The sequence below is a fragment of the Trachemys scripta genome, chromosome 1 (assembly GCF_013100865.1).
Source record: "Trachemys scripta elegans isolate TJP31775 chromosome 1, CAS_Tse_1.0, whole genome shotgun sequence".
Taxonomy (NCBI): domain Eukaryota; kingdom Metazoa; phylum Chordata; order Testudines; family Emydidae; genus Trachemys; species Trachemys scripta.
In genome coordinates this window covers 24,168,598-24,186,977 of record NC_048298.1, presented here as the reverse complement: position 1 = coordinate 24,186,977, position 18,380 = coordinate 24,168,598, and the positions used below count along the sequence as shown (strand labels likewise).

The window sequence follows — 18,380 nt, the reverse complement described above, 5'->3', positions numbered from 1 at the left end:
TTTGTGGCCCCAAAGGGTGGTTGCAGCAGCCAAGAATGGCTGAAACACAATACAGCTGCCCCCAGCACATCTCCATGTACCAGGGGCTCCTGTCTGGACTGACATGCCAGCTAGTAAAGACTCCTATAGCAAGAGAATTCCTGAGCGAGACCACTGATCTTCTTGCCTTATCCACTGATCTTATTGCCTCTTTTCACCGGGGATGTGGCACAGGGCTGAATTGGAAGGAGAGGGCCACAGAGTTAATATCAGTGGGTGCAATTCCACTTAACCCAATAGAATTTAATGGAGGAGACTTTAAGAAAGAACAGCTTTCTGTATACAGTAGAAATGAGTGACTACGTGCATGTAATTCACCTTTATGCTGCCATAGAAATGCTCAAGCTGTAATATATCACATTGGCAAAGCCCCTCAAATGATTATACAGAGTCTAAGAGTATAATTCCTATAAGCATGCAAATTAAAACAGCTCACAAAAATGAAATCCTCCCTAATGGACAACTTAAAGGATTTACAGGTACATCTGTTTCCAGGAAACTGTTTGCAATGAGAAGGGAAACTTTATAATGCTTGGTCTTTCACTACAAGAATCCTTACAGTATTGTAATGGGATCTTTTTCAAGACTTACTGAAAATAATATACTTGTGAAAGATATGGGGGGCAACCAGTTAGCAGGAAACATTAAGGGCAAAATCCAAAATTCATTGAAATTGATGGGGAAAAACTCCTTTGACTTCTAAGGTCTTTGGCTCAGGCTCCACATTACTATCTAAAATGTACTTGATTGTTATGCTCTGTGCTAGGATTTACAAAATATTTCAGGGTCAGAGGCTAGAGCTTTTGTGTGTCTGACATCTGCCCTTGCATCCATTCAGAGGCTGATTAGACCAGTCTTTGGCTTTTCCTTTGTAAAAGAGAAAGTCACAATGAATGAAAATCTGAACCACTTGCTAGGCCCAGAGCGCACACCCTCACGTTTCCTTATTCCCAGTTGTCCCTTATGTAAAACTACTGTCCAGAAATTTGCAATTCTGGTTGTTCTAGCTCAGAACATTTGACATAGACTGGAATCCTGCTACTATTCCATTGGGAAGGCCCCACCAAGAGCTGGTTTAAAAAAAAAAATTAAACATTTTATTTTCATTTTCCAAAAGACCTCAGAGACATGAGATAGACCTGGCCAGTGAAAACGTGTCAGGAACTGCACAACTTACTTCTCAGGAAAAAAGATTTGTTAAATATTGAATATAATATAAATGTTCCAATATTAGATCCTGGTTTAAAATAGCATGCTTGATTTAAGACACCAAATAAATGGGGCAAGGGCTTAAAGAAACCAAAAAGAACATTTAGTCTCACAGTGTAGCAATTGCTATAGTTCAAAGATGCATAATGATGGGTATTAATGGATTAGTGCTCCCTGTCCTTCTCTCTCACTATAGAGATTAGGGAAAATTGGTCCTACATAATTTGACTGGAGAATTGCATCAGCCACAGTAGGGAAAGGCTGGTGTTTGAATTTTGNCTCTGCTTACTTCTAATAACCTTTTTGATATGGTAATTAATCCAGCCGGGTCTGGAACCTTTCTTTTCCCCTTTCTTGGGATGCAAATTTTAGATAGTTTTTGTTTAGTTGATTTGAAGAAACACCAAGCCTCTTCCGCATCTAAGTCCTTGAGCTCTTCAGTCCAGTGACTTCTTTAACCCTTTCCCTTAATTTCCCAAAGTCTGCTCTTTTGAAATAAAAAAATCACAGTTGTCTACCTGCTTTTGATTATCTTTCCATTAAATTTTACTTTAAGAAAAGCACATACCAGTGAGCTCATTAATTTTCTTAAGTAGCTGCTGAATATCATCTTCTACCTGCTTAATCTGCCTTGAGTACGTGCTCTGGCCCTGGAACAGAAGAATAATTGTATGCACTTCAGTAACTTAAGAAAAACCATGTACATATATTTATGTATGCTAGACAGTTACTAACTTCTGTTGAGATGGTCAATATAGTTATTTGTTAACCTCAGAGATTAACTTGACCTTGATATGTAGTTTTTTAAGTCAGTATTTGGCTTGAAAAACAGTACGATATTAAAACACAGAGTCAAATGGTCCATTGTTACATACAGGAGCCAAAATAGACGTAAATTATATTAATTTATTCTCACATTCAGGCCCATTTCATATACACTAAGGCACATAAAATTCTCTAAACGTGTAAACTGTAAATGAAATTCAGGCCATTGATGGTCATATTTTAAAACAGAAATTCAAGAAATTGCAAACTTAAGTTATTTGGTCATAGTTCCTTCACAGACCAGTAATATTTAAATCTGTAGGAGTTTTGTTGTTTTTGGGGTGGGGAGAGAATGCGTTAGGGGAGAGAGGTTGCAGAGATGGAGTAAATTTTAAAGAGGAACAGGGAAACAGATTTACTGATTATTTCCAAATCAGATCAGTTTGGAAGATACTGTTTTGCCTCGATTCGGTTAATTAGATTTTCATGTTTTTCTTTACCATTTTAGTTATGTAGGGTACTTACATAGGTTTTCAGCAAGGCAATATCCCCTTCATCCAATGCTGAAACAAGATACACAAGAATTAGCTTTCAGTTGTAAGAACAAAATTAAATGTGTCTAATTTTGTTTCTAAAGATGTGAATTCAGACACCCACAGAACCCCTATGATATGGGGGGAGGGGGTTGTTTTGTTTTTTTTAAAACACTAAACCAGAGTACCATGCAATAAAGCTAGATGTCCATGACAAGCAAGAGTTAGGCAAGTTCTCCAGCTACTTGCAGGGATGAAGTAGTACTGCATTGTTATTTATCACGCACCCACACTGAGCCAGGCATCTCAATGACCAACATGAAAGCAGTCTGTCCAAAAGAGCTTATGAGCTAAAGAGTCTATATATAAACAAGGGACTGGAGAAAAGGAAGTAATAAATAAGCAAACTGATCAAGTTCTGCTTTCTGGCAGTCTCAACAATTGTCCAAAATCCAGATGTCATTTGTTCTGATACTAACCTCTCATAGATACTTGTACCACTGTACTTGTACCACTGTACATAACTAAATGCATACCTGCACACGAAGCATACCAGCATACTGATTACCAGCCTAACACCACATTTCAGGTGGGAAGAACAGGACCCTATTTCAAAATCTAAGACACTCTTGTGCTGAAGTTACCAACAAACAAGGAGTAGGAGTCTTTACATCAATCCAATCATTTGATTGTTAGCAGGCAGGACGTGACACAAAGGTTTTGCAGGTGAGATACAGAGGTCCCCAAAAAAGCATGATTCCCTCCCAGTTTATTCAGTGCTTGACAGCAAGGTAGACAGTGTTGGTGCATGAGCACAGCCACAAACATGTTCGCTACACAACGCTCACATTTCTGAGCGATCCTCACCACAAACAGCACTGGGGGCTGATGTTTACTCATATAGTGCTTTTTCCATCAGTAGACCGCCAAGTGCTTCACAATCTTTAATGTAATAAGGAGTCCGGGGAAGCTTATGCCCAAATAAATCTGTTAGTCTTTAAGGTGCCACCGGACTCCTTGTTGTTTTTGTGGATACAGACTAACACAGCTACCCCGTGATACTTGACACCTCTAATGTAGTTATTCTCCCAATACCCCTGGGAGGTAGGGAAGTGCTATTACCCCTGTTTTATGGAAAGGGAATGGAGGCCTAGACCCATTAAGGGTGGGATCCACAAAGGTACTTAGGCACTAAGTCCCAGTTTTGGTTCTACTGGGATCCAAGGAACTCCCACCTAATCCTGTATCAGCCTAAGCTCCAGAGCAAATCATGGGGAATGATAGGCATTTGGCCTTATCTTGCATGTGGGACCCAATCCACCAAGCGGCCTCTGAGTACACATACTGGATCAGGTCCCACTCAAAATCTGGCTGGAGGAGGTAGTGATAGTGCTGCAGTCCACTTTATCAATACGTAGATAAATCATTAACTAGTCACTGGGTTAGAGAGTCCTGTAGTTAGGGCACCCACCCAGGAAATGGGAATTCTAGGGTTCAGCCCCCGCTTCCAATGACTCCTTTATCCACATTGGGACACCTTCAACTGCAGAGACTGATGGAGAATATCCATAACATGAGAATATCCAGTGGCTCAGTGGTTAGCGCACCCACCAGAAAGATAAGTTTGAACAGGGGTATCCCTCCTTTCAGGAGAGTGGTGATATTGGGCTAAAAGTTATGGGGTGCACACAACCCCCTGCTCCCTGTTTTGTAGAGTGAGGCAGACCCTTAACTCGTTGCTGGGTCCACTTTGCTAAGTACTTCCCCCCCAGCCTGGACTTCAGCACCTATCTTTGAGAGTGGTGGGGTTTCGGTTACGCTTTCTGGTCAGTGTCTCCCATTGACTTGGGCAGCAGTCTGCCTAGCATGCTGAGTTTGTGGATTGCATTTCTCTCCCGCTGCTCATTGTAGAAGGAGAGGCGGACCCAAACTCAGGCTTTGCAGACGGTGATTTTTCTCGGCACTCTGATGCCCAACTCCCTTTGTAGATCCCACCCTTGAGGCTACGCCGACACGGGGATAAAAGCACAGCTGCGTTGGCACAGGTCAGCTGACTCGGGCTCAAGCTAAACATTACTGGGTAGTCCTTCGGGCTCACACGCCACCTTTTTTCAGCCCCGGAGCCGAAGCCCGGGGAGCCCGAGTCCGCGGGCCGGGCGCAGCGTAGCCGTCCCCGAGTGCCCACGGGAGGGTGGGGAAGTCTGGGCAGCTCCTGGCCCTACAGAAGCCAAGTGGGACCCAGAGTCCTGGGCGCCGCCTGCACGAGCCTAAGGAAGCCACAGGCTCGCCCTGCGGCTCGGCTCCCCGCCCAGCTCGCCGGGCCGGGGCGCTCGGCAGGGCTAGAGGCCGGCCGGGCACAGCCAGCCAGATCGAGGCCCCGCGCGGCTGCGGGTGTCTCCAGCGCGCGAAGCCCAGAGGGCAGCGGGAGAAGGGCCTGGGCAGGATGCGGGAGCAGGACACAGGCCCCGGACGCCCCGCAAATCGGGCTGGGGGAGGCCGCGGCCGCCCAGCCCCTCACCGCGGATGGGTTTATCCTCCTTCTCCTCCTCCTTGGTTTTGCGCTGATCGGCGCCCAGATAGTCCGGCATCCCGGCGGCCACACGGATCCCCTCAAGCGGCTCCTCCCGATCCCGAGACACTGCGCAGGCGCCGCCCCGCCCCCGGATGCATGACACAGCACCTCACCCAGCTTCCGCTCCGGCCGGCCTGACCCGGGGGCCCAGGCCGCTTCCGTCACGCCCCGGAAAGCAGCCCTGCGGGGGGGCAGTATTCGGTGCAACCAGCCGGAAGATGGAAGCTGGCCTCGTGCAAGCGGGTTCTGTTCCCCCCAGCATCGCTTCCGGTAGGGAGGAAGTGGTGCCCTAGGCTTTCTTCCCCCGCCCTCGAGTGCCAGCCAGCGGGGTTTCTGTGCCTGCTTGTCCACTCCACGCCCGAGTCAGCGCACCCGCCTCGTGCCCTGGTCCCAGCCACCGGCACCTCAGGGGAAGCAGGGCGGCAGGCAAACAAGGCACCAGCATTATTCCTGCACCGGGCCCCTGGTGTGCAGCTCCCGGAGCGCCCCTCAGGGACCCCGGCTGGAGCTTGGCTTAAAAACCATGAGCGTTTTAAAAATGCACAGCAGGATTTTTTCTTTTGCCTTTTGCTCTGAGTCCTCGGGTGCAGTAAGCTTGTGCCTTTTCAAGCCACCTCCGCCTCTCTGGATTTGATTGATTGGTAGGGAAAGCTGAGCTTCTCCTGTAATCACTTGACTCCAGGAACTGGGTCTTTAAACAAAACACCAAATATTGTCCCACCAAGATGTGTGCACCCAGATTGCCCCACACAGAACCTTCTAATTCCACACCTGGATCCCCCCACACTAAATTCCTCCACATCTGGATTTTGCCGGGCTGAGCCTGCCTGCGCCGCACCTGGATCAGGGGCCTGGGTTCGACATGCAAGCAAGACTCCGTTCCTCTTGCTTAGGGTGACCAGATGTCCCGGTTTTATAGGGACAGTCCCAATATTTGGGGCTTTTTTGTATATATAGGCTCCTATTACCCCCACCCCCCTGCCCAATTCTTTACACTTGTTATCTGGTCACCCTACTCTCGCTTGTTATCTTTTTGTGCCTGGTGCAGAGGGGCAGGGATCAAGCGTGTTTCTGGGGCAGACTCCCAGCCCTTGCGCTATGTCAAGTGCAGCCTTAGCAGCTGTGGGCTGGGGTGGGCGAGCTGCAAGGTGATCTGCCCCCTCTGTGCAGCCAGTGGTGTGTGCTCCCCACTGCCATGCTGCAGCCTCCATGTTTATTTATTAACAAAAATATGCAGAATTTTAAAACATTATGTCAGGCTTGGCTCCGGGGGTCAGGGGAGAGGCTGGGGCTCTGTCACCCTGCTGACTGAGGGAAGATTGTGACAACGTGCTGGCTTGACCCGCCACAGGAGGAAGGCCCCAGATTTAGGATGGCTCCTGCTGGCCGCCCACGGCTGCTAATTCTGCGCTGTGCCCTGACCTGCCAGGGGGAGGCGGGGCGCAGAGCGAGCGCCCAGCCGGGGGCTGAGGACAGTGACTGAGCGGGGGAAGCGGCTGCTCGAGCTGCAGCGCAGGAACGTCGCCAAGCGGGGCCTGTTCGGCTCCGGGGCCAGGTCCCGGGGGGGCGGTTAGCGGGTGACACGCGCGGGGACCCGGAAGTGGTTGCCGGGTATCTCTCCATGCGCCGGCTCCTGGCAACTGGCGAGAGGGAGCGAGCGAGTTCGGAGCCTCCGGCCCGGGCGCAGCTGGGAGCACCCCCCGGCCGCCACGATGCTGAGGGGGGCAGAGGAAGGGCAGGTCACCGCGGTCACCAGAGCCCTGTCAGCGGGTAGGTGCCTTCCCTGTCCCGCTCCCCACGGGCACCCCGGGCCACGCGGCTCCGCCCCCGCCGCTGCCCGGCCTCCCCCCGACCCGCGTCATCTTCGGCGTTCCCGCCACCCCCGGAGCGCCGGGGGCTCGGGCCGGGGAGTGACCGTCAGCACCGCCCCGGCTGTCCCTGGCAGCTCCCTGCTCACGCCCCCCGGGTCTGCGCTAACTCACCGAGGGACTCTGGGTGTGACCGCGCCGCTGCTTGGGTTACGCCCCGCGCCCAACAGCTGTGCCCAGATTGCCCAGAGCTCCGCTCGTCCAAGCCAGGACATCCGTGCTCCGAGAAATATAGAAACCCTTGGGACAGGAGTGTGTCCCTGTACAGCGCCAAGCACAATCCAGCACTCAAATGCCCCTGGCTGCTAACCAGACACATGCCCCCTCCTCCAACACACACACACACACCCCTACAGCCTGCGATATGCTACCACATACGGCCACCATCCTGCAGACACTTAGGCATGTGTTTAACTTTATTGCCTTTGACGTCATGTAAACGATTGCAGGATCGTTAAGGGGCAAGAGTGATTTATAGGGTTCTTACAACTTTAACAAACTTGCAGCAAGTGTTGTTGCATAGGTTTTCCAAATAAAGGTTCTGTTTTTGGCAAAGTTCTATTAGACTGACGGTGCTAGATTTTAAGCAATGATTGCCCAGGCCACTCCTTTAACAGGAAGCCGGACACTGCTAAACTTAAATATGTGCTGGCAGTGCCAAACCACGGGTATTTTTAGGGAGTTAATGAATAAGTAGTGAAGTACTGTACATAGAACATCTAATACAGTATTTCAAAATAGTCAAAAGCAAGTATTTAAACTGGTGTTTTAATTTGGGCATGCTGCGCAGTAAGCAACCCTTCCATTTCTCATAGCTATTGCATAGGGTCAACAGTGTAGGAACTTTTATGGGGTGAGGAATGCTTTTGTTTGCTTGCTGACTTTAGGACATGATCCTGCAAACAGTTACACACATTTAACTTTACTCCTGCAAATAATCCCATTGAAATCCAAAACTAAGCACATGCTTAAGTGTTTTCTGGATCAGATCCTTTATCTGTTTAATTCTGAGCAATTTAATATCTAAAAGAAAGAAGAGGATTTAAAAGTCACTGTTCTATAGTTGAGGCTTAAAATGCAGGTTTTGCAAAGCTATGTTATATAAATAGAAGAGCATTTAGCTCATGAAGTACCCTATTTTATTTGGTTTTGTTGTATTTGAACATTATCCTTTAATGGTTTTAACGCAAATATTGCATTATTATGCCAGTGAGGGCCAAAGAGTGAAATTAACCAATTTGATTTCATTGTCACAAGGGAGTGATGTTTAAAGAGTTAACATCATAAATGATAAGAGTTAATCTTAACTTCAGTGTTTTACTGCTAGCAACCCCACCCCTTTCCCCCAATATTCATGACAAAGGAAATAATGTTATTTAAAAAAAAGATTTAATTTGGCATGTCCTTCTAATTTGATGACATGTTAGCATTTGAAAATACAATAACATACTTGGCATAAACAAAGTAGTGGACTATTTTACAAGTTGATACAACCTTTGCTACAAGTTTTATTAAATGTGAATTAAAATGTCTCCTGGCTGTGGTATCTGATTAGACGTTTGGTGAAATACTTCTGGGTTCAGGATGGAAAGAAAATTCTAATCCAGAAAATGAAGCTAAGTTTCTCTTATACTTCTGTTTACAGCTTCTGTGCTTTGTCAAGTTGAACCTGTGGGAAGATGGTTTGAAGCATTTATTAAGAGGAGAAACATAAATGTTTCTGCCTCTTTCCAAGAACTGGAGGATGAGAAAGAGCTCTCTGAAGAGTCAGGGGATGAAGAATTGCAGCTTGAGGAATTCCCTATGTTAAAAACACTTGATCCAAAGGACTGGAAGGTATACAACTAATGTGAACATTGAGTTAGTTCTTTTGCTAGAAGCATCCAACAAATTTATCTAAATACTTGTTCCTTTTCCTTTTCTCATCTGGATTTTCCAAGTTCTTTAGCCCTATACCTTCCTTTTTGTATTCCACAGGTAGTCAGGTGACTAAGGACTGGTCTGCACTGGGAACTTACATCAGCATAGCTATATCTCCCAGGGGTGTGAACAATCCAAACCACTAAGCGAAGCAGCTATGTTGAGCTAACCACTGGTTTAGACAGTGCTGGGTTGACAGAAGAATTCTTCTGTTGCCCTAGCTATGGCCTCTCAGGGAGGTGGATTACCTGCGCTGACGGGAGAACCCCTCATGTTGGTGTAGGTAGTGACTACACTGAAGTACTACAGCAATGCAAATGCAACAGTTTAAGTGTAAACATAACCTAAGTGAGGATAGTTTTACAAAGTGTCAGTAACTTTCCTATTGTTAAGTAGACTGAGGGCTGGTCCACACTACAAAATTAGGTTGGCTTAATTATATGGCTGAAGGCTGTAAAAACTTTCACCCCTGTGCAATGTAAATAAACTGACCTAAGCCCCAGTGTAGACACTCCTAGGTCAAAGGAAGACTTCCATCAACCTAGCAACCACTTCTCAGAAAGGTGGATATACTATAGCGACAGAAGAACCTACACTACCATGTCTACACTACCATGGCGCAACTATGCTGCTGTAGCATTTCTAATGTAGACATACCCTAATAAATGCGCATCAGAAGGAGATCTTAGCGTTGAAGCTCCATGTCCTGCTTAACTGGGGGTGCAATTAGTGAACTGATTGGCCTGAGATCAGTCCTAAACCCACTAAAATCAAGTGACGCTCAGTAAGAAAATGTTGTTTTTCTTCTTCTGGGGAATCCAGGCACCTTTTTCAACATAACATTTCTTTACAAATTGAGGTACGCACTCATCTGTGTTTTGTAACATCCTATAGCTATATGAATTTGTGTTAAACTGGATGCATTTTTATAACAATGGCTTATTTTGTAACTACTCAATTTGTAGTTCGACATTGCTATAGTCTGTGGGAGAATTGTTCAAATTGCCTTTTTCTAATCTTTATACACAGAGAGGAGATTGCTGCCTCTCTTTGCTCCTCACAAAAGAAGCTATGTAAAGAAACCTTTCAAATAATTATATTGGTCTGCATATGTGGTCTTGTTTTAAAGCCCATAAGAGAATTCTACTAGATTACAGGTAGCTATGGTTTTTAATGTTTATATTTCTTTATCAGAATCAAGATCACTATGCAGTTCTTGGACTGGGGCACATAAGATACAGGGCCGCTCAGAAACAAATCAAAGCAGCGCGTAAGTAATTGCATTTCTTATTAGTGGTATTAGAACATAGTATTTTTTATCTTGTGTATACAATTCCATATTGTAAATACAAATATGTAAACTTTATGGACCAAGAGTATATTCATTTCACTATAAAGCTGAATTTGTTTCACTTATCAACTTTTTCATTCATCTCAGACATCTAAAACCTGCAGGTCTGAAAGTTTAGTGATTCCAAACATCTCAGACAGAAATCTTCAGACTCTCAGCTTTCTGATCTAGCCTTGGTTTTCAGAGACAACCTTGACAATATAATCCAACCCACTCTATCTCTTCTTGAGTTTGCAATCAGCCTAGCTGAGAGAATAGCACTTAAAGAAACAAGATCTGGTCCCCTTCAGCTGAATATGGGGAGGGGAGGGGGTATTGTTACCTTTGAAGCCTATTTATTAGTACCTACATTGTAACATTGGTTAACTGTTTAATTACTGAATGTTATCAGAAAAATCTAGTTACTGCTCTTATTATTCCAGTCATTTAAATTAATGTCATGTAGGAATAAGGTTGTAACTACTGAATTAGCATGTAATCAAAGGTTTTGTTACATATTATTTGATTTTGTGATAATTTAGATTATTAAGAAGTTTGCTTTTCCCTGATTTGAACGTAAAAGGGATGTTTACTATGTTGTCAGCTGAAAAAGTGTTTGGTTCCTGAGGTCTGGGTCTCTGGGATAGAGCAATGTAGTTAACAACCTTTAAGTTCTCATATGCTAAACTGATGTTACAATCTTCTTAATATTACAGTTAATTAAGCAATAAGACAAGGAAGCTCATGCAGTTACACTGCTTAGTGACATGACACAAGTTTATCATAAGTCATGAAGTGTGATTAATCTGTACAATTCCATGTTCTGGGGTGTTTTATGGCATTTATACATTTAGAAATTTAAAAAGCAGTATCTGTCATATTCTAAAATTGTAATTAGTGCTTTAAAGTAATACAGTAAAGAGAGAACTTAGGAGAAATAGTAAAATATTTAGCTGAACAGTATTTAAAACTGTTATGATAACTAGTTAATGACCTTTGTGAAATAAATTGATGGATTTAGGGGTTGATCCTGCAAACACTTATGCATGTGAATAAACTCCTTGTCTCCAAAGGGTTAACCCATTGTCTCGTGTGGGTTAAGATAGTTTACTCCTGAGTGTAAATGTTTGTTATGTTCCCAGTGGTCATGTTCACTTCACATGAACCACCATCCCAATCAATGCTAATTACCATATTTGTTAACTGTTTTGACAGAAAGGCAAAGAATTAAATTGTCCAAGGAGCCTGCAATACCCTCTCCGCAGAGGTGGTCCTATCAATGCAGAATTAGGCCACATTGGAGTGAAAATGAGAGAGCTTTCACTCTTGATTCATCCACTGTTCCTGTTCTGTGAATTAGAGGCTTTAATCTGGTTCCTTTCAAAAGCCATAGATTTATGTAATCACTCCAGTACTGCTTCATATATCTGATAAATGGGGTAAAATGCATTTCCGGGGCTGGTTCCAGTACAACTTTGAGTGCTGCAGAGTTCTACCACTGAAGGGAGGCTGCAGCTAGAGCTTGTAGCAGAGGGGTTAAAATAACTAAATATGGTTTCCTCCTGGAAGTCTCCACTACAGTCCTGTGGTTTTCAACTTCAGTAAAGATTTCGTATGTGAAAGATACAACTTAGAATTTAGCGCGCTCTCGGTTTAGGCCTTGATCCTAAAAAGACTGGCACACATGCTCAACTTCATGCACTGTGAATAAAATTAAGCATATACCTAAGTCTTTTCAGGATCGCGCCTTAGTTATTTTCCTTAAAAATTGAATCTGCAATGAAACTCCTATAAAGGGACACCGTTGATTTAAAAGTCACATTCTGTCTACATTATTTTTACCTACTCTAGTTACAAGTAATATCTAATATTGTAAATTAAAGAATTTTTGTATTTATTTTAGCAGTTTGTTGAATTTTTGCATTTGATAGCACTTTGTACAAAGTTTGTTTTACAGTTTTTCCTCTGTAGTCAGTAAGACCCCAGTCCTGCAAGTTACTCCATGCAGACCCCTGTGTCCCAGCAGAGCTCATTGTAGGTTTAGGGCTGCAGTCATTTGGAAGATGCCAGGGGGTTGGAATGTTAGAAGTCCCAGAGAAAGTGGTGCTGGTTCCAATTGATTGGAAAGAGAGGTAAAGATAGTCTGTAGTTATGATAATTTTGTGTCCTGGCATAGGATGGAAACATTTTTTAATTAACACTGGATTCTAATTTTTCAGTGATGATATTATATTCAGGAGGGTCTACTTATTTCGGTTTCCTTCCTGATACTAAAAAAAAATCTGAATAAAGAAATGCAGATCATGATTATGGTGCTGTTTTGTTTATTTTCCAAATTACAAAGTGAAACGTAGGTGGTGTAACATGTCTAAACTCAACTTGTTTGTTGCTAGATAAAGCCATGGTTTTGAAACATCATCCAGACAAGCGAAAAGCTGCAGGGGAGCAGATAGGTGAAGGTGACAATGACTATTTTACCTGTATAACTAAAGGTAAGAGATTTGGAGGAAAATATAACAGTGCTAGTTTAATCTGGTGTTTAGTATTTTTACAGTGCTTCAATTGTAGTTCTTACTCTTTGCACAGTTTGATAGCTGTAAAACCAGAAGAAATGTAGTTTACCATTTTATCAAGCTGTTTCAAGAAGTAGAATCAAATTAAAATAGCTTTCCTTCTGTTGGAAACAATTCTAGAATAGCTCCTCTTATTTCACAGCTGACCTGCAGAGCATCGGTTTCCCATTTCATGCCAAGTGATAGGAGAGGGCAGTTAAAGTAGATTCTTTATAGCAATATATACTAACATGAACCAATAAAAGTAGCCACGTATCTCCTAAAATAAACTGGCATCCTACTATGCCAGGTAATAGACTAATTTAAAGGGGAGAAGTCACTAGCGGTACTAGGACCTGACTTCTCGTGCAGCTGCTCTGCCAGTTGAGCTAAAGAAGCCGATACCCTAGCTCAAGTCAGCAGACACTGTTATCTATTACCCATAGTTGGCCAAGCCAAGCAAGGTCTTGTGCTCAACTCAATAGCATTTATCTGTCTATAACATGATAGATAACTTTGGAATACGGCATCTGATCAATTCCAAATTTCCAAGGAATGTTCTAGGCATTAATGGGCATAATCTTGTAGAGCTGGTCAGGAATTTTTCAACAAAATGTTTTTAATCAAAAATGCCAGTTCACTGGAATGAAAACTTTTCGCGGGAAAGAATCAGTCCTGACAAATTTCTGTACTTGAAAATTTTGAAAAAAGTTTTGAAATGTCATGAACATCCCATTTTGAAAACAAAAAAAACTTGTTTTTCTGGTTCAAAATAACTTTCATTTTGAAATGTAAGTTAATTACAGTACAAACTTTTGTTAAATGTCAAAATTAAAATGAAACTTTCAAAATTACCTAACAAAATGCTTTGATTGACCTCACGTCGGGGTTTTTTTGTTTGTTTGTTTTTGGATTGTGAAAATTTATTGAAGTTTTGACATCTCATCCCAGTTTGAGATGGGGAAAAATTTCTGACATCTCAAAATTTTTTGTGGGATAGGAACGTTGTTTCCCACCCAGCTCTATGACCCTACTGATTTTGGTGCAAATTGGAATACCAGAAAAGCCAGATTCAGGGGGAAACTAAAGTCCCAGACTGCCTGATGCTGCTTTGTGGGGAGATTGGCCATATCTTGCAGTCTAGTAGAAATAACAAAGCCTAAGAGGTAGGGTTTGTAGAGCGGAAGCAGAACCTAAGGGTGTGGGGGGAGCAGGGGCCACAGGAATGGGGCAGTGGCTGTGAGAGAAGCGGGGACCTGTGCGGAAGGGGGGAATGAAGGGGAGAGCAGGGACCTGGAGGTGAGTAGTGGTGATGGGGTGACAAAGCAGGGAGCCAAAGGGAATAGGAGTGGGGGTAGATGGTGATGGGGGAAGCAGGGACATGGAGCAGGGGAGCTGGGCTGATAGGTGTGGAAGCTGGGAGATGGGGAAGGAAAATGAGTGGACAGAGGAAGGGGAGGCATACAGACTCTGACAGGAGGGAATACAATGCAGGGATGTGGGAAATGGGGGGTACACAGAGACCCAGACATGAGGGTGGGGAATGAGGGTTAGTGGTATGGGGGGAAGAGGACAAGAGGTGGACACATGGTCCCAGTCATAAGGAAGGGGTGGGGCAGTTGGAGGAAGTCCCTGAAATGGAGGGGGGTGAGAGAGGGTGGCAGGTAGGGAGGCTGTGGGGTGGAATGGAGGGATGCGCCAAGCCCCTGTCTACATAACCTGCAAAGTGAATGACCCCCTAGGTATTAATGGCCATGTTAGAATGCTACTTAATGCTCCATTTTGAAGTTCCAGTGACACTCGCAGCAGAAGACATAAGTACTCCGGTCGATAGCTCTTGTTATTGCCCCTGATCCTGTAATCAGACTCGCACAGGCAATTACTAGGAAGTCCATGGGACACCACACAGGTACAAGGACCTGTCTACATGGATGTGATTGCAGAATCGAGGCCTAAAGGAGTTTCACCCGAACTCCCACTGCACTGAACTGAATTGACCATTACACAATTAGTTTAACATATAATTTGGTTTGCCATTTATAGCTGTACTTTAAGGGTTAAATTTGTTGGCTGTTTTTTATAAGCTTTTTCTTCCTCTTCAGTGCTTTTGTTACTGACCATTTTCAGGAGTTGACAGCAAATTTCTTCCAGTCACAACAACAAAAATGTTAGAAACACAGAGTTCTAAAGTATGGTGGACTTTTTTTTTTTTTTTTTTTTTTAAGTGTTTAGAAATTTGTCTATAACATTTCTTCCAAGAAGCTCCTGTATGTACATTCATTTCCAACCTGGTGTTTTATGGCCTTTAACTTTTTTCTCCAGCTTATGAAATTTTGTCTGATCCTGTGAAGAGACGAGCATTTAACAGCATAGATCCTACTTTTGATAATTCTGTACCTTCTAAAAGTGAAGCAAAGGAAAATTTCTTTGAAGTTTTTTCACCAGTTTTTGAAAAGAATGCCAGGTGAGTTATGTCACAGTCATTCCGGCTTCCATCGCCATTGCATAGGAATCGGACATTTGCAATTCCATATGGCATTATGATTGTAACTAGTGGGTTCTTTCCCCAAGATTTTAAGTGTGGCTAGGAAGCACAATGACTTAGCAAGAGTTTAGTTTAATTATGTCTCAGGGTAACAGCTCCTGTATTCCTCCTCCGTGGTTTCCTCAAGGGCACCAACTTAAGGTTTCCATCTCCCAACCGTCACCTCTCAGGTGGAGACCCCCGTGTGACAGTGTACCCCATAAGGCTTTATGGGGAGGGGGTGCTTATAAATGTATGTATGACATAACTGGAATATGTTTTGTGCTGCCTGTGCCATGTAACATATCTCCGTAAGGGTTATGGTCTACTATATCTATTCATCCTATTTGTACATATATATCATTTTCTACTCGAGGTTAAGAATATGGGCTGTATGCTTGCCTGATTTCTAAGTAAGCTTTGTGAGGCATTTGGTCAGCTTCTTTAGGAAGGAATTTGCCAGGTTAAGTACCTGATCAGGCGACACTTAGGGAACAATGCATCTTGGAATGCTCCAATCCACATGAGAAGTCTTCCTGGAGACATGCAAGATGCCATGTGGACAATGGCGTCGGCCTGCAAAGACTGAGTCATGCAGGGGCATGTGACTTGCCCAGGTGACTCCAAAACTCCATCTTGAAGCTGGGCTTTGCATAGGAGGGAGGAGGGGGGGTCTCCACCCACAAGAGAGAGTCTACTTAAACCTGTGGGAGACCCCTCCAGGTTGTCTTCAGCTGGCTAAAGAAGGAGCCTCTCCACCCCCCCCAGGATACTTGAAGGAGACTGAAACAAAGGACAGTAACTACAGGGGGTGTGAGTGATTGCTGGACCCAGGCTAAAAGGAGCTTAGCCTGTAAAGGGGAGCATTCTGGAACTGGTGAGGAAATTATCTGTATTCAGTTTGATTAGGCATAGATCTGCGCATTTTATTTTATTTTGCTTGGTGACTTACTTTGTTCTGTCTGTTACTACTTTGAACCACTTAAATCCTACTGTCTGTATTTAATAAAATCACTTTCTATTTAGTAATTCACTCAGAGTATGTATTAATACCTGGGGGAGCAAACAACTGTGCATATCTCTCTATCAGTGTTATAGAGGGCGAACAATTTATGAGTTTGCCCTGCATGAACTTTAAACTTTATGCAGGGTAAAACGGATTTATCTGGGTTTAGACCCCATTGGGAGTGGGGCATCTGAGTGCTAAAGACAAGCACGCTACTGCGAGCTGTTTTCAGGTAAACTTGCAGCGTTGGGACAAGTGATTCAGACTCTGGGTCTGTGTCTGGAGCCAGACGGGAGTGTCTGGCTCAGCAAGACAGGGTGCTGGAGTCCTGAGCTGGCAGGGAAAACAGGAGCAGGGGTAGTCTTTGCACATCGGGTGGCAGCTCCCAAGGGGGTTTCTGTGATCCAACCCGTCACACCCCGTCTCTCTCCCTTTTGACCAGGGTTTTAAGTCTGAACAGCTCCCTGCCTTATACTGATATGCCCAGCAAACCACTCTTCTTAAAAGCCAGCAGCTGTGCTTTTCTTTTCTCCTCTTTCTGAGGGCTATGAACAGTGTATTGCCAGCAGTTACGAGATACCATAGAGCTCTTTCTAAGTAAGCACATTTATTGTTATGGTAAAAGTATTACAGAGGAAATATATAAAAAAACAATAAACAGATTTAAATACAGACTAAACAAAGCAAGAGTCACCCATCACCTCATAGGCCAAAGTCTTTCCAACACTTCCACAAAGGTTGGGGCCCCTTTTGGATATAAGGTATTGTCTGTTTGGATCAGAAAGAAGGCCCTGAGTCAGTGTAAACACAGCCTTTGGTATCTGAAAAACCTAATTTGAACCAGTATATGCAATTCTCCCATGGAGGTTGTATCTCTCTTGAAGTGTTTACAACCTGAGTGATTTGCCTTACTCAGCCCCCACTGTTTTTGGTTCCTGGAGGAGTTGTGGTAAAGCCTCCCTCCTGAAACTGCATATAATCCCTGGCCCATAGTGATACATAAATTTAATACACTGTGGTCCCCAAATATATTGCATGAGATTGCAATTAGGGCTGTCGATTAATCGCAGTTAACTCACATGATTAACTAAAAAATTAATTGTAATTAAAAAAATTAATTGTGATTAATTGCACTGTTAAACAATAGAATACCAATTGAAATTTATTAAATATTTTTGGATGTTTTTCTACATTTTCAAATATATCGATTTCAATTACAACACAGAATACAAAGTATGCAATGCTCACTTTATTTTTTATTACAAATATTTGCACTATAAAATTGGTAAATAAAATAGTATTTTTCAATTCACCTCATACAACTACTGTAGTGCAATCTCTTTATTATGAAAGTGCAACTTATAAATATAGGGTTTTTTGTTACATAACTGCACTCAAAACCAAAACAATGTAAAACTTCAGAGCCTACAAGTTCACTCAGTCCTAACTCTTGTTCAGCCAATCACTAAGAGAAACAAGTCTGTTTACATTTACGGGAGATAATGCTGTCCACTTCTTAATTACAGTGTCACCTGAAAGTGAGAATAGGCGTTCGCATGGCACTGTTTTAGCTGGTGTCGCACCTCCTCATTCTCTCAGAAAAGTGACATGCTTCCCTTTTGCCCAGAATTTAAGCATAGCTGCTCATTTCCTTTGTTGGCTTATTAAGCAGTTGCTTCTCTCTGCAAGGTTGCTGTTGCATTGACACTGTCTCTGTGTATTCCAAAAAAACCCATGTAACAGGTAACTAGCAAATAGGAACCTAGACTGAGTTTAATTCAATTTTATTTTATAAGACTCAGTTTTATGGCCTTTACAACTTTCATTTTAAACAAGGTTCAATTCATTGTTACAGATGGTCAAATAAGAAAAATGTTCCTAGACTGGGGAACATGAACTCTTCATTTGAAGATGTGGATGCATTTTATTCATTCTGGTAAGTTAATGCTTCGGTTTATAGTTAAGGAACTGTCACTTTAAAAATGTGATATACTGGATGTTAAGAGGTTTGCAGAGCTGTACATCCTTGGTTGAAGTCTCCTCTGGGCTGGTAGTGGTCAAA

The 18,380-nt window shown here is 43.5% G+C and overlaps 1 protein-coding gene and 1 long non-coding RNA gene across 3 annotated transcripts in view; one reads left to right on the top strand and one right to left on the bottom strand.

Moving 5' to 3' along the window:
- Positions 1–1,792: 1,792 nt before the first annotated feature.
- Positions 1,793–5,223, bottom strand: LOC117867562. Its single transcript, XR_004643441.1, has 3 exons — positions 5,065–5,223; positions 2,539–2,576; positions 1,793–1,898 (listed from the first exon to the last, which is right to left on the bottom strand). It is a non-coding gene; the product is annotated as an uncharacterized LOC117867562 (long non-coding RNA).
- Positions 5,224–6,688: 1,465 nt separating this feature from the next.
- DNAJC2 (DnaJ heat shock protein family (Hsp40) member C2) overlaps positions 6,689–18,380 on the top strand; it is a 24,744-nt gene continuing 13,052 nt past the window's right edge. The window contains exons 1-6 of one of the 2 annotated variants that reach the window (XR_004645192.1): positions 6,689–6,888; positions 8,632–8,822; positions 10,101–10,176; positions 12,630–12,728; positions 15,111–15,252; positions 18,174–18,254. Coding sequence is in view for 1 of the 2 variants with exons in the window: in XM_034766107.1 (XP_034621998.1) it covers positions 6,831–6,888; positions 8,632–8,822; positions 10,101–10,176; positions 12,630–12,728; positions 15,111–15,252; positions 18,174–18,254 (647 nt within the window). In the remaining variant the exon portion in view is untranslated. The remainder of the gene's footprint in view (positions 6,889–8,631; positions 8,823–10,100; positions 10,177–12,629; positions 12,729–15,110; positions 15,253–18,173; positions 18,255–18,380) is intronic. The other variant, XM_034766107.1, reaches the window with a different exon arrangement.